Source organism: Oxyura jamaicensis, chromosome 3 (assembly GCF_011077185.1).
Source record: "Oxyura jamaicensis isolate SHBP4307 breed ruddy duck chromosome 3, BPBGC_Ojam_1.0, whole genome shotgun sequence".
Taxonomy (NCBI): Eukaryota; Metazoa; Chordata; class Aves; order Anseriformes; family Anatidae; genus Oxyura; species Oxyura jamaicensis.
The window spans coordinates 610,963-625,515 of record NC_048895.1 but is presented as its reverse complement, the minus strand read 5'-3'; the positions used below and the strand labels follow the sequence as shown (position 1 = coordinate 625,515).

Below are 14,553 nucleotides of genomic sequence, written 5' to 3'. Positions count from 1 at the left end.
CCGTCACACGCCCACGACCTGACGTACCCGCTACCCACGCCCCCCCCAACAGCGAGCATGACGTCACGATGACGTCACGCTGCGGCACTTCCACCTCCCGTCGTGCCCCGCGTCCAGCCGCCCGCCGCGCGGTACGCCGGGAGTTGTAGTGCCCCCCCTCCCCCCAGGCGCGTCGGCGGCTGCGCAGCGGGGCGGGGGGCGGGCGGTGGGCAGTCCCTCCCCGCCCCGCCCCGCCCCGCCCCGCCCCGCCCCGGCCCGGCCCGGCACGGCCCGGCCCGGCACGGCACGCCTAGCCGCAGCGGCGCTGTACGAGCCGTGCGGCCCTCGCCTGCCTGCCGCGCGGTGCCCGCTTGCCCCCGGCTCTGAGGGGTGTCGGCCCCGGTCCCCGCCATGTTCTCCAGGAAGGGCCACGCCGACGCCAGGAAGTGCACGCAGAAGGCGCTGGACCCCAAGCGGGACGTGCTGACCCGCCTCAAGCACCTCCGGGCGCTGCTGGGTGAGAGCCGCCACACCGCCCCGGCACGGCACGGAGCTCGGGGCGGTGGGGTGGGCTGAGCGGGGGCCCCTGTGTGGTGGTGGCGGTGTGGGGGATGTTGGCGCGTGGTGGTGGCGATGTGTGAGGTGAGTGCGGTGGTGGTGTGGGGGTTGTTGGTGCTTTCCGGCCCCCCGAAGAGAAGGCAACCCTTCTCCTTGGAAAGAGAAAAGGAATAGAAAGCGCTCCCTAGCACCACACCGACAGGACGTGGTGGAAGGAGCTATGCCGTGCAGGATGTCTCAGGAAATCCAGCAGTTGTGTCGTGCCAGCAAGTGGTTTCCTTTTTTTACCTATAGGTGTTAAATCTTGTCCTTTTTGAAAGGACGGAGAAAAGCTGCCCTCGAGGCAGGGACCGGAGCCCTTTCTGAAGACATTCCGCTCTGCCTCAGCTCTCCTTCGAGCTCCCTTGTGGTTTTGGGGAGCTCTGCCGGCCACAACTCCTGCAAGGTGGCAGTGCCAGTCCTTTCAGAGTTACAGGAGCCATTAGGAGGTCAGCAGTGCGATTTTACTGCCCCTTGTTTTGCAAACTGGCTACTGTCACTCAGCGTCAAAATATTTGTAATGCAATGTTTAGGCACATGATAGCAAGCAATCCCCCTAGAGGTATTTTCAGAAGACCCATATGTACAAGCGGCTCTTTTTAGCAACACTACTTTGTCCTTTTACTCTAACTTTAAAGGGCTCGTGCAGTTTGTTTTGACATACACTTCCACTCTCTGTGACAATGTTGAACCTCTTTCTCTAGTGTCCCTGTAGACTTGAAGTCTTAACCCTTTTATTCTGAACATTTAAACCTCTCAGTGAATTTTAGCTGTGTTCTATGGTTTGTGGGGTTTTGGGTGTCCTTGCTAGTCAGCAAACTGCAACAGGAAGAGGGTCTCTTAAGAGTTCTTGGGTACTGTTCCGGTTCAGGAGAATCAGTGACAATGTTAATACTTGTTGTTTTGGATTATTTTCTTAAGAAATGGAGAGGAAAAAGTGATGCATGAGGCTTGTACTTGTTTTGTTGGTGTGCTGGCCCACTTCAGTCGAGATTGACAGCTGTGTGGGAGCCTCAAAGAGGTGCTATTTTCCATGAGACACAAGTCACTGACTGAGGAGAGGGCCCAAGGTTAGCAGCTCCTCAAGAAAGTAGGAGTTGGTCACCATGTCTTCTCTGGAGGAGCCTCTCTACATTCGGTCAGCATCCACCTTGTTCTCGGTCCCTCTATGCGCTTGTTCCCAGTGCTGTGGAGGATGCGAGGACCAGCAGTACTGCCCAGGAAGACTTTGAGGCTTTGCAGAATGGAGATGCTGCTCCTCCAGTGCTCCTCCGCCAGGTCCTGCTCCAGGCTGCACGGGAAAACCTGGCTGTGGTCTGGAGGGTGGGACATGAGTGGTGTTGAGGTTAAAAGCCTCTTACTGTGACGTTTCCCTGACAGGAGAGAGTACATAAAGGGTGTTCTCAGTGCGCTGCAGTGGAGTGAGGATCTTTCGTGGTAAATGTGAAGAGTAGCGACAAGTCTCCCTCAGGACAGTACCTTTGAGAAAGTCATGCTCGTGAGAGTGCAGAAACAAATGAGTAAAAAAGTCTTGATAGTTTAGCTGCTTACAGGCATTTAAGTGATTTTTCCTGTTGTTGTGTCTTGTAGGTTTGATTAAACTTCTCTCTGATTTAAATGTATTTCCCTGCAATCTACAGCCTTTATCTAGCTTACATAAAGATATCTAGCTCATCTGCACCCTTTAACTAGAGATTTTTCTGGGTAATTAGTTAGTGGAGAAAGTGCTGGACAAATCAGTAAGGGCTCTCATCAGGCTCTAAAAGTGGCCCTGTTTTTCAGGTCATCTGAGCAACAAGGTGTTCAGGTTTGCCATGTCTGGTCTGTAGTGGTTTAAGCTCCATCATTTGGGCTGTCAGGCAGAGAAGTTCGGATGCTGTGTGGGGCACCAGGAGACAGGCGGCTGGTAATGCAGTCCCTTTGTGCTGGGGTTGGTCATGGTTCCTGTGGATGGCACTCAGCCTTTGCTCTGAAGCTAGCCACAAGTGAAGAGGACGTGGCTGTTCTTGTTATAAATTCGTCCTGTTCCTTCAGTGCGTGTAGAAAATCTTCACGGTAAGAGGTCTGGTGGTCATTTTTCTGTTTATCCCTGCTGGGGACCAAGCTTGTACCTTTCTTGTACTGGAGATGTATAAAATGTTCTGCTTGCTTGTGTTTTTTTAATCATACTATGTATCTACCTGCCTAAGGAGAGGTTTTTGAAAAGACAGAAGAAGATTGCACTTTGCCTGCGTTACCCCATGTGTTTCAACTAGATATTTCTTATTGATCGTGTGCTTTACAAACATATTAAAATTTCAAGCTTAATTTTAAATAATCTGGGGATTTTTTGTTTCCAATATGAGGTTTTAGAACACTTTGTGAAGCCATCCTGCAGAAAGATGTTCTAAAAGACTGTAGTCAGGGCTTGCAGGCCGTACATTTTTCCCTTTTCTTCTACCCTTACTAAAATAAGCAGACCTAAAGAAATCAGAAATATGGCAACTTTATATTCATGTTCCCCTGTCAGCCCCGTGGAAGGACATGACCAGAACCAGGACACAATTATTAGAGAGGAATGCTTTAAGGTGCAGTCCTGGAGTTGCTGTGGCTCCTGGGTACACCTGTTTACGAGGGTGCTTGTTTTTGTGAGCCACGGTGGTGCAGAGAAGGTTGCCAGGCTCGTATGATGGATCTGATGGGTGGAACAAATGAGGGAATATGCCTATTAGCGTGACAAAATTAATTAATGTCCCGAAGCAGGTGGTGCATGAGGTAGTGTTGTCTGGCAGTTTTCTGTAATTATACTGATTACCCGGTTGCCTAGGGAAAGAAAATGTCACTTCTGAAGAAACACCTTTTCTCCAAGTGTCTGTTACATTTGGATACAGTGACCCGATTTGTTGGTGAAACTTACCAAACATTGGTTTTAAGTGATAATGGCTATCGGTGCTGGAGGGCTGGGTAGTGTACTGGTGGTGTGTTTGCCGAAGGGCCATGGTGTGACAGCTGCCTGTCTTCTAGCGGGTATGTTTTATTGCAGGGACGGTGTCAAAGCAGTCTCCAGTTACGTTACCGAGACGTCTTTGAGAACTTCAGTAAACATGCTAAATAGTATAGGAGTGGCTTTTTTAAGATAATTTCTTCATAGGAACGGTTGCAAGTGTGGGTTTTATGGTATTATTCAAACACAAAATGAAGCAAAGCATGGTAAGAACCTCTCCGAAGGATTTAGGAATTAAGGAAACAAAGCTTTTGATATAAAGACTCAAAAACAGTTGGATAGTTCCCCACCTGATTGCTTCAGGTCTCTTAGCTGTCATCTGTGTAAGTCTGTCTAATGCCCAAACTGGAAAAGGAAAAGATTCCCTTAAGTCTGCATTGCTTATAACATCTCTTAAGTCTCTGGAGCCCTTCAGGAATCAAGTTCCTTAATCTTTGAGGTGTTTTCCTCTGTTTAGTGGGTTGTTACTCACTCGGACAGTTGTCTACCTACATGATGATAGAGAATACTGACCAGAATTACGACCTTACTATTTTAAAGTGGATGTTCACTTCTGTAAGGTAAAGGACCAAAATTTCCTCCATTTTTTTTTTTTTTTTTTATTTCTGTAAAGATATTCTAACTTTCAGAACTTACGTGATGTCAGCAGTAACTTCTTTTCTAAACCCAGTGTGTGGAAGCATCGATAGCATGGCCTTTTCTGCGGATAGGATTGAAAAATCCTGTTTTTTAACTGGTGGTAGTGATGTGTAGGCTTGACACTTTCTGCACGTAAATTAAGCCCACTGCATTGTTTCCTGGAGCATTTTGTGTGGGGCTTTTAAAATGTAAATGCATCTTTGCTTTTTAAAGCTTTGTTTCCATGGCTGTTCTCAGGGAAAAACTTTTTTTTTTTTAATTGAAATGCTGCTCTCCATATTTTTGCCTTCGGTGGAATTGCAATGTTTAGTTTAACAGCTTTGTATGGTTTAGTGTCTTTCCCTTGAATTTTTCTTGTGCTTTCAAGAATGGATGTGCCATGACACAACACCTATTGTGAATAATGGTGCTGTGGAGAAAGAACTGCTGTTTGCTGTGGTGCTCCCCATTAATCTAGACAATGTCATTATTTCCTTATGCATAACAATGGATGAGGTAGCACATGATGCTATAAGATTTTATTTCAGGTGATGTTCCTTTCCTTTGTGGTGGTGGTGTTCTCATTCCTTCCAGAGTGCGATTTGCCTGGGACTTCAGTGCATGTTTGGGTCTTAAAACTTCTTGATTGCTTAAGGCTGGAAATGATAAAGTCAGTCTGTGGGTAGGCTTTGTGAATGATCTGTGGTGATTTCGGTTGCCTGCCACCTTCACGTTACGCTTAGAAATAGGTGAAAATGGAAACTTATCATTGCTGCTATTGGATGTGCAGCGAGCTGCCGGAAAGATGGTGACAGTACGACTGAATTAAATGGCTTTCATTTTCTTCTGAATGGTGCTAAGGATGACAACCTCATGCTGGAAGGTGTGGTGGAGGTGAGCCATGAGTGTGCCCCAGGTAACTGAGACTGGCTCCTGCATGGAGCATTGGCTGCCCACTGTGCTTCCTGTGCTGCTGCACGTCCAGCTGGAGACAGTGGAGAACTCCCCTGTCCGGTCTGGTGTGGGCTGCCTCATTTCACCTCAGCTCGTCCTAGTGGTGGTGGGACTGCTTGAAGGAATTGCGATCACAATTGCCTGGGAGATTATTTGGCCTTTTTTCAAACAGCTTTGCAGATCTGTGAGTCCCAGAGTTGGACATTTGCTGGTGTGGATTGTTAGACTCTATGCTTATTCCTGTTTGGTTTTGAGCAGGCTGCCTGAGTAAATTGTGTGCCAGAGGGCTGAATGCAGGCTGGTGGTTGAATTTACAGTGTGTGCCTTGAGGCCTGTGCTGCAGCACCTGGCTCCTGGGTGCGCACGGACCGGCCGGCTGCGCTCAGAGCTATGGCTCTTGGCAGACTTGTCAGCCAGCAGGGCGCTTGAGACTGGACAGGGCCTCAGGCACGTCCTGCGCTCTGGTGCACTGCCACATGGTTCCGGGTAGCTGGCCATGCTGGGCTCGTCCTCCTCCCTGTGGAGTAGTAGACAAATGCACGGTGCTTCCTACTGAAAGTTCCTCAAGTAGAGTAATAGGGAGTTTGCTAGGTTGCCAAGCATACTCCTTAATATATTACTTCAAGAAAATACAAATTGGGAAGAAATCATGTTTTTCATTATATCTCTTCACCAAAAATGAGTCGATAAAGAATAGATTTTTTTTTTTTAGTTCTCAGATTTTGTTCTACACAGTTCTGTACAACTCAAATAATGTACACTTGCTAGAAATGTTATTTTAGACACATTCAGAAGTGAATGGTTGTGAACTTCTTCCTGTGCTTAGAAAAGCCATTGTTCTTTGGATTACATGTAAAATTTGAGATGTTAATTCAAATTAGAAGACTTCTAAAATAATTTAATTCCTTTTTAGTAATTTTGAGTTTCCCTGACAAATGTATATTTCTTTTTTTTTTTTTTTTGGGGGGGGGAGGGGGGAAGGGAAAATTATCTTAAGGGCTTTTACTTAGCATTTAAAGTTCTAAGTTGAAAGAACTCTGTGATTTTTGAGGTGGTAAGTGAAAAATGTATGTAGCTTCAGGGGTGAGGCTAGTCATAAAAGTTTATCATTAACCAGAGCATGACTGCAAAGTCATCTTTTCATCTGCTTTACTTTTTTTTTTTTTTTTTAAGTACTTAAGACAAAGAAAATCCCTCAAGTTTGTGTGAACTATGTATAAATAACATGAAACCAGCTGACTCTGGAAGTTCATGGAATTAAGGGAGGATTTCAACTGCTTAAATGAATGCAATAACATTTTGTAGTTAATAGAAAGATAAAAAGAAAACTGATGTGCTAATGACATGATTATTGTCCCCTCTTATTTTTTTATACCACAAAGAGTAATGAGAACTTGTAATAAACACAAATTATTCTTAAATGGTACTAGAGTAATTTGAGTCCCTACATTTTAAGCTTAAGTAGTAAGGCAAGTAAGGGTGAGCCATCAACCCCGTGAGCCAACTTTGTCATATTCTATATAGAAATTTTGTTTATGCCCTTATGAATATCTTGTTGTTCCCTCTGCGTTGCTGCAAGAGCTGTAATGTGTTGATCAGAAGCACTGGCTAATGACAACTGCCCTTGTTTGGGGAAGGGAGGTAGGTGATATGTGATTTTGGAAAGGCACCAGCGCTCTGATGGCTGATGATGCTTGCCTTAGATTTTAGTGCTCAGAGTTCTGAATTCACAAGGTGGTTGCTTTTCAGCAGAAGTTATGTGAGAGTTACTTATCAGTCCATATAAATAGAAAAATAGAACCTAACACCTTCAATTCAATCCCAGCCTTGCTGTTTAATTTTCCTTGAATGCTTACAAGTAAGTACTTCTTCAGTCAATTTGATTTGCCAAAAGTTGGTATTTTACCTTAGTATCTTTAATGATAAATAAGGAAACTTTCTCTAATGTTTTCCCTTTGAAAATCTGAAGAATGAGCCTTATCTGCTACAAATCAAACAGACCTGTAGTAGTGATCCAAGTTACTGTCTTAGGCATTCTGAGAACTTGTATTAAATCATCCTGAGAAGGAGTCTTTCTTGACATATTTTCTGTTTGTCTGTGATGATCATTGTTTGTGAAATGAGCAGAAGTGGCTGGTTTGTGTGCAGAGCCAAAGCAGTAAAGGAGCTTGTGAGTCCCAGGTGCACTGTGCGTGGTGCTGCCTGTACAGAGATGCTTTCCCTCTACCCTGAAGAGACCTGGGGAGGAGAGGCATTGATTTTTTTTTTTTTTTTTTGTTAGGTGGGCAGTGGTATTGGAATGGCAACTTTCCTTTTAGGATTTTAAGGAATGTTGCTTTTGGGGTGAGTATCTCATTCTAGAGTAGTAAGTGGGGGTATTGTTGGCCTTTTGACATTTATGGTTCAAACTTCATAACCTTAAGTTTTGAAATTTAAGGTTATAGTTCTATATCCCTTTATGAGATACATAGAAAAAGAATGAAATAGTTCAGTAGGAAAATTATGCGGATATAAAAATGCATCCTTATGTCAGAATAGCAGATGAGTCGTCTCCAAATGCCACATTTATAGAACAGAGAATTTACATTTTTTGAGTAGGCAGTTCCTTTCTCCTCCTTTCACAATTTCAAGGAAGTTTCCTTTTTGTTTACATTTTAATGACCGCATACTTTCATATGAAATCCTTGTAAATGAAAGCCTTGTTTTCTCCTAGGGTTGTATTTAACAGAATGCATTCATAGAAGGGAATAATTGCACTTAGCTTGTGAATTCAAGACCAGCAGCTTGTAGGAAAAAGATATGGAAAAGAGTTTCCATGTGCTAATTGTTTCCATAGTACAAGTACCAAACAAAGCCCTACTACTGAAAAGGTATTACTTAATTCATTTTTTGGGGGGAGGAGGGAACGGGGGGTTGAACACAAAACAAAACCCCAACACTGTCCAAGGCTAATGTCATTCTGTTGTAGATATGTGATATTATTGGTGGCTCTTGCTGTAGTCAGCTTTGTTGTCTTGGTTAATGAATGGCTTTCTTGAGAGGTGAAACTTCAATGAGAAAAAATGTTGTTAATGATTCTTGCCCTTTATCCTCTTATTTCTGGGTGGAATTATCATCTTCCCTTGACTAAATCAGTTACAATAAAGTGGAAACCGACAAAATCAAAGTATGTTTAGCAAATACCAAGTTTAGGAAATGTTAGATCACTTTTTTTTTCTTAAAAATAAATTTATTTGAAATTTTAGCCCTAGGTTAAGGCCTGAGGAAGTGTTGCATATGTGGGTTTTCATTATTTTTCCAAACAAATTGAAAGTATGGTATTTTTTTTCATTTGATCCACTTGCCAGATAAATTTAATAACTGCATTTACATTTTACATATGGAAATCATTGTTGGCATTTATGTTTTTTCCAAAAGTACCTGCTTGATGATGTAGAAACTATTTGGTCAAATAGCTCTGCTGACATCAAAAGGTACCTTGTAAAATCCTGGAAGTGGTTTGGAAACAGAAGAATGAAAAACATTGAGGAGTATTCTGGTCTGAGGTTTTAAAGATGGAGAGAGGTAATGAAAAGCTGTTAACTGTGACAATCTAAAAGATGCAGGTCAGGTTCTCAGAAGTCGTTATTGGCTGGTGGGATTTCCAGAAGAGGTAAAGGAATGCAATAGGAACAATTAGTCTGTTAGCCCAGTGATCTGTTACCTCTGCTTCAAACATTAACTATACATTCAAAATACTTTCCAACACCAATTTTCGTCTGATTTAGTTTGTCTAATGTAGGTTCATCTATTTAATAATGATCTGCTTTTTAATTAGAAATCCAGCTTGTATGCCATTTCATGTGCTACCTCGGTAGAACTGTGTGGTGGCTGGCTGTACCACCACTTCTCTGTGGCTCTGGACCTTGGTCCCTGGGTGCTGGCAGAGGGCAGTTCTGAGCAAGCAGAGGGGTAGCAGAGGTCCAGGGTGCACCTCAGGGTGCTGCCACTACTCATTGATGCCTTATCTGAGCTACGAGTTCCACACAGCGCCCTTCTTCTGTTTGCTGTGTTGTTTGATGGTGCTGGCACTTCCTGACGTTGAACACGGCGGGACAGGATTAGTTCAGATATGCCCTGCCTAAGTGGTTTGTTAGTTTGAGATCTCCAGTCTCATGCTGAATTGCAAACAGATCTTTTCCCATAGTATCTTTTAATTCTCAAAATCTTAAAGAATCATTTTAATTTTGATTTAATTTAAGAAATGATTTCAACTTATTTCTGGAGGTTTCTGGAGTCGTGTGCTCTTCTAGTAAAATTACGTCCAAATGGAAATTAAAATTCATGTTAAATCTGATTTCACATATTGCAGTGGTGATGAAGGTCTTCAGATACTGACATTCACTGATGTCACAGTAGTGCTTCTCTGCATCAGTTTCAGTTGGTGTATCTGTGACTGTATAGTTTCTATATCTTGAAAAACGAGACAAGATATTGTTCTGGCCCTTAAATACTGCATTTTTTTAATTAATAGCTTATTTTTTCCTCTAATGAAATTTCATTTGATCTTACTGGCAACATTAATTTAAATCTACTCATTTGGACTTCTTGGCACTCAGATTTTTAGTTTACTGAAACAATTTGCTGTCTGACACAAGTTTAACTCTTCAGAGAATCAGATTACTGAATTAAACTTGTTAATGAAGGCAAAAATAAGCTTTCTTTTGTCAGGTAGTACCACAGGATAAACTTTTACAAACAACCTTAACTCAGTTTTCTGTAGTAAAACTTAAAAATTATGCATTTGACTAATAGAAAAATCTGCAATTTTAAGTTTTTTTTTTTTTTTTACTAACGAAATGTGTGAATTTTACCTTGGTGTTTAATGTAATGTTATAGGCTGATACAGATCATGGTGTTCAGGCAATCACTGTGAATACTTCTTTGGTCTTTTTGGACTGTGTTTTACCCTTCACTTGTTCTCACCCCTTTTCTCTCAACTTTCTTTGTAGAGCTGTCTTGCAAGCTTCATCTACTCAATGTACAAGGTTGATTTTACCCTTGAGTGAAGACTTTATATATTTATTTTTAAATGAATTCTTTTGAATTTGCTAAGGAGTCTTAGATCTTTGTAGGGCAGCTACTGAGTAGTGCAATTTGCAAAGTAATTTAAAACTTGTTCATAAATGAGTTACTAGTGTCAGTGACTAACAAATGGGCTAAAAAGTAGTCCTAGGTGATGGTGGCTAAACCACATAGTTCCTTTGTATTCGGGCTCAGCCCTTCTACTCTGTACTTGTATCACAGAGAAGAATTTTCAGTAATGTATACTTCTGATTATCAAAAAGGGTTGAATTCAGTATAATATTTCATGTAATACCCTGTTTGGAGAAACGGTAAATCCCTTTGATATCAGGCAGCTTTAATATTTGATAGCAAAAAATGTCTCTTGTGGATTAAGAATTTTTATGGAAGTGGTATATTGACATATCCCCTTCTTATTTTGTTAACAGAAAACAAATGAACCTACACCATACTGTAGACTTTTAAAAAAAAATAAGTAAAAATGTAAATTTCCAAATTTTACTTCTAACACTGGAATCACAATTTAGTATGGAATATATAATGATATTCACAAAATTGTTTTTATTGTATTTATCTCATCCTCCAATTTGCATGAAGAAAACAGTTTTAAGGTTTCTGATGTTGTGTTAAAACTCCATTTGTTTTCCTCTGCAGATATTGTGGATGGAAGTGACCTGAAGCAGTTATTTGAGAACAATTATTCTCAATTTTTTTTTATCTTCTATGAAAACTTCATAACACTGGAAAATAGCTTGAAACAAAAAGGTAAGTTTTAGAGTTTTGTCGGCACCTTAATTTTTGGTGTCAGTAAAGATGAGCATGGAAAAGTGCTGCCTGAAATGTTGTAGGTAACTGAAAAGAGTTCTAAATACGTTTATTGCTTCAAGTGTCATTTCAGCACAAAAATCAGGTCTTGTGCACTTATGTATACTCTCACCTTATTTTGAAATACTGAAGGCCTTTACCCCGTAATTAATTGTAGAATATCTCAAGTTGGAAGGGACCCATAAGGATCATTGAGTCCAACTCCTGGCACCACACAGGTCTACCCAAAAGTTTAGACCATGTGACTAAGTGCACAGTCCAAACACTTTTTAAACTCCAACAGGCTTGGTGCAGTGACTACTTCCCTGGGGAGCCTGTTCCAGTGTGCAACCACCCTCTCAGTGAAGAACCTTTTCCTGATGTCTAGCCTAAACCTCCCCTGCCTCAGCTTGACACCATTCCCGCAGGTCCTATCACTGGTGACTAAGGAGAATAGATCTGCGCCTGCCCCTCCACTCCCCCTCATGAGGAAGCTGTAGATTGCAATGAGGTCTCCCCTCAGCGTCCTCTTTTCCAGGCTGAACAGGCCAAGTGACCTCAGCCACTCTTCATATGTCTTCCCCTCTAGGCCCTTCACCATCTTCGTCACCCTCTGGACACTCTCCAACAGTTTTACATCCTTTTTGTACTGTGGTGCCCAGAACTGCACACAGTGCTCAAGGTGAGGCCACACCAGCATAGAGTAGAGCGGGACAATCCCTTCCCTTGACCGACTAGCGATACCATGCTTGATGCACCCCAGGATACGGTTGGCCCTCCTGGCTGCCAGGGCACACTGCTGGCTCATTCAACTTGCTGTCAACCACAACCCCCAGATCCCTCTGTGCGGGGCTGCTCTCCAGCGTCTCATCTCCCAGTCTGTATGTATAGCCAGGATTGCCCCGTTCCAGATGCAGGACCCGGCACTTGCTCTTGTTCAACTTCATGTGGCTGGTGATTGCCCAGCTCTCCAACCTGTCCAGATCTCTCTGCAAGGCCTTTCCACCCTCAACAGAGTCCACAACTCCTCCAAGTTTGGTGTCATTGGCAAATTTGCTCAAAACACCTCTACATCCAAATCGTTTATAAAAACATTGAAGAGGACTGGCCCTAAAATGGAGCCTTGGGGGACTGACCATCCCTCAGCCTGATGTGGCCCCACTTACCACAATCCTTTGAGCCCTGCCCATCAGCCAATTGCTCACCCATCATAGGATGTCTTTGTTTAGCTGTATGCTGGACATTTTGTCCAGGAGGATGCTATGGGAAACTGTGTCAAAAGCTTTGCTGAAGTCCAAAAAGATCACATCAGCTGGTTTCCCTTGATTGACTAGGTGGGTGATATTACCGTAAAAGGAAATCAAATTTGTTAGGCAGGACCTACCCCTCGTGAACTCATGTTGGCTGGGACCAATGACTGCATTGTCCCCCAGGTGCACTACAATAACTTCAAGGATTATCTTCTCCATAATTTTACCAGGCACTGATGTGAGACTGACAAGCCTGTAATTGCTAGGGTCTTCTTTCTTGCCCTTCTTGAAAATTGATACAACATTTGCCAGCTTCCAGTCTACTGGGACCTCTCCAGATTCCCAAGACGGTTGAAAAATAATTGAGAGAGGTCCCATGATGATGTCAGCTAGCTCTTTAAGCAGCCTGGGATGAATCCTATTTGGACCCATGGACTTGTATGGATCTAGGTGGAGCAGCAAATCCCACACACGTTCAGGGTCAGTTGGGAGTTTACCATTTCCACCATCATGGTCCTCCAGCTCAGGGCACCCTGGGTCCCAAAGCCCATCATCAGCGTTGAAGACGAAGGCAAAGAAGGCATTTAACATCTCTGCTTTGCCTATGTCCTTGTCTGTGAGGTGACCTTCCCCATCAGGTAGCGGACCTATGTTTTCTTTGGTCCTCTTTCTGTACAGATATCTAAAAAAACCCTTTTTATTGTATCCCACACTCCCATATTAAGTATATATCTGCCCACCTGATAACGTCAGAAATTCTCAGAACAAATCTGAATGTTGAGGATAGATAGGATACCTTGTTAAGAATAGCTGGTTGCTTCAAGATGAGTCCAATTACATTGCCTTCCGGATCTGGGGTTCTTGACTATGAATGAGGAATATCAGGAGAGAGAGAGAGAATGAAATCTAGAAAAATCTTGCTCTTTTTAGATGAAGAAAAATAAACCAAATACAGCATTGTTGACCACTGTTGAATAACAGCGGTGTAGTTTCTACATCTGTTTCACCATACCATTTATTTATAGCAAACAATATTGTTTTCTTTCTGGCAGGGAATAAATCACAAAGGGAGGAGCTGGACTCCATTCTCTTTCTTTTTGAAGTAAGTTTTCCATACCATGGAACTAAATTATTTGAAATCTTGTCATGTGCTTGCTTATACCTTTACACTGAGGGTTAAAACCAGGTATCAGTCAAAATGACAGTAGGTGTCCATGATTATATGAGGTGAAAGGCAGAAAAGAACTGGGGCATGCATTAAGTTTTCAGATACAATAATAAAAAAATAAAAATCTTATGCCATGGAAATGTCTGGCTTGAAGGAATATCCAGAGTTAAGAGATTTTATTAAAGACAAGCCAACTAATTTAGCTTGAAAAATAGTCTGAAATCTGCCTCTGTCATATGTTGTTAAGTACAGTTATTAATTGGTTCTTCTCAGGTGGAAGACAGGTTGGTTGAACCAAAAGGGGGGAGGGAGGGGCTGGGGGAAGCTTCTTCAAATTTTGAGGCTTCTCAGTAAATTTTAGTGGAAAGATTAACTAAAAATCTCCTTTTATAACATAAATGCTTTACAGGTATAAAAACATAGCTGCTTAGTCCTGAGAAATCTCATGTGGTGAATTTGTTCTGCACCAGCAGTATGCCTTATTGTAGTTCTTCTTGCAGTGCTTGAATGAGAATACATTCAGGATAAGAGTGATGTGTCAGTTCTAAGTAAATTGTAGATCACTCAGTTTTGCTCTTCCTTTTTATTTTTTTTAAATTACTGAGCACACTTGATTGTGTGGTAATTCATGATGTATGAAGGAGAGTTCTAATTAACACAGCCAGTCAAAATTTCACATTTCGAAGAGTGAATCAAAATACCTCAGAAGACAAAAGAAGGTGGGATGTTTGTTGGTAAGGTGTGGCTGTTAGTTTGAGCAGAATAACAGTTAATGAAATCCTTATGCTAACTCCTATAACTCAGGTTTTTCCTCAAGTATATTTCTGAATAGTTGCCAAGTCTGAAAATAATATCTGTGATGATGAAATGCAAGTTGCAAATAAAAGTTGCTAGTTGCTAAAATTAGACCCCACTTTTGAAATACGTAACAAGGAAGTGTTTAATATTGTGCTTTGTGATTTAGCCTTTTTCTTTATTACCTTTGCAACCTGTGTTTCATTGACACTTCTTAGAGTACACTACTTTTGAATTCAGTTCTTGGAGGTGGGTTGATTTTGCAAGTTATTGTCCATTATTGAACAATACGTTCTAACATCAATGGGTTTTGATCAAAATTCAGGATTTCCAAGAAGGTA

The 14,553-nt window shown here is 42.2% G+C and overlaps 1 protein-coding gene across 3 annotated transcripts in view; it reads left to right on the top strand.

Annotated features, from left to right (window-relative positions):
- Positions 1 to 189: 189 nt before the first annotated feature.
- RALGAPA2 (Ral GTPase activating protein catalytic subunit alpha 2) overlaps positions 190 to 14,553 on the top strand; it is a 136,111-nt gene continuing 121,747 nt past the window's right edge. Inside the window, exons 1-4 of one of the 3 annotated variants that reach the window (XM_035320495.1) lie at positions 190 to 230; positions 311 to 496; positions 10,850 to 10,960; positions 13,302 to 13,351. In XM_035320495.1, the coding sequence (XP_035176386.1) occupies positions 391 to 496; positions 10,850 to 10,960; positions 13,302 to 13,351 (267 nt within the window). In that variant the 5' untranslated portion in view covers positions 190 to 230; positions 311 to 390. Of the gene's footprint in view, positions 231 to 310; positions 497 to 10,849; positions 10,961 to 13,301; positions 13,352 to 14,553 lie in introns of those variants that run through there. The other 2 variants (XM_035320496.1, XM_035320497.1) reach the window with 2 other exon arrangements.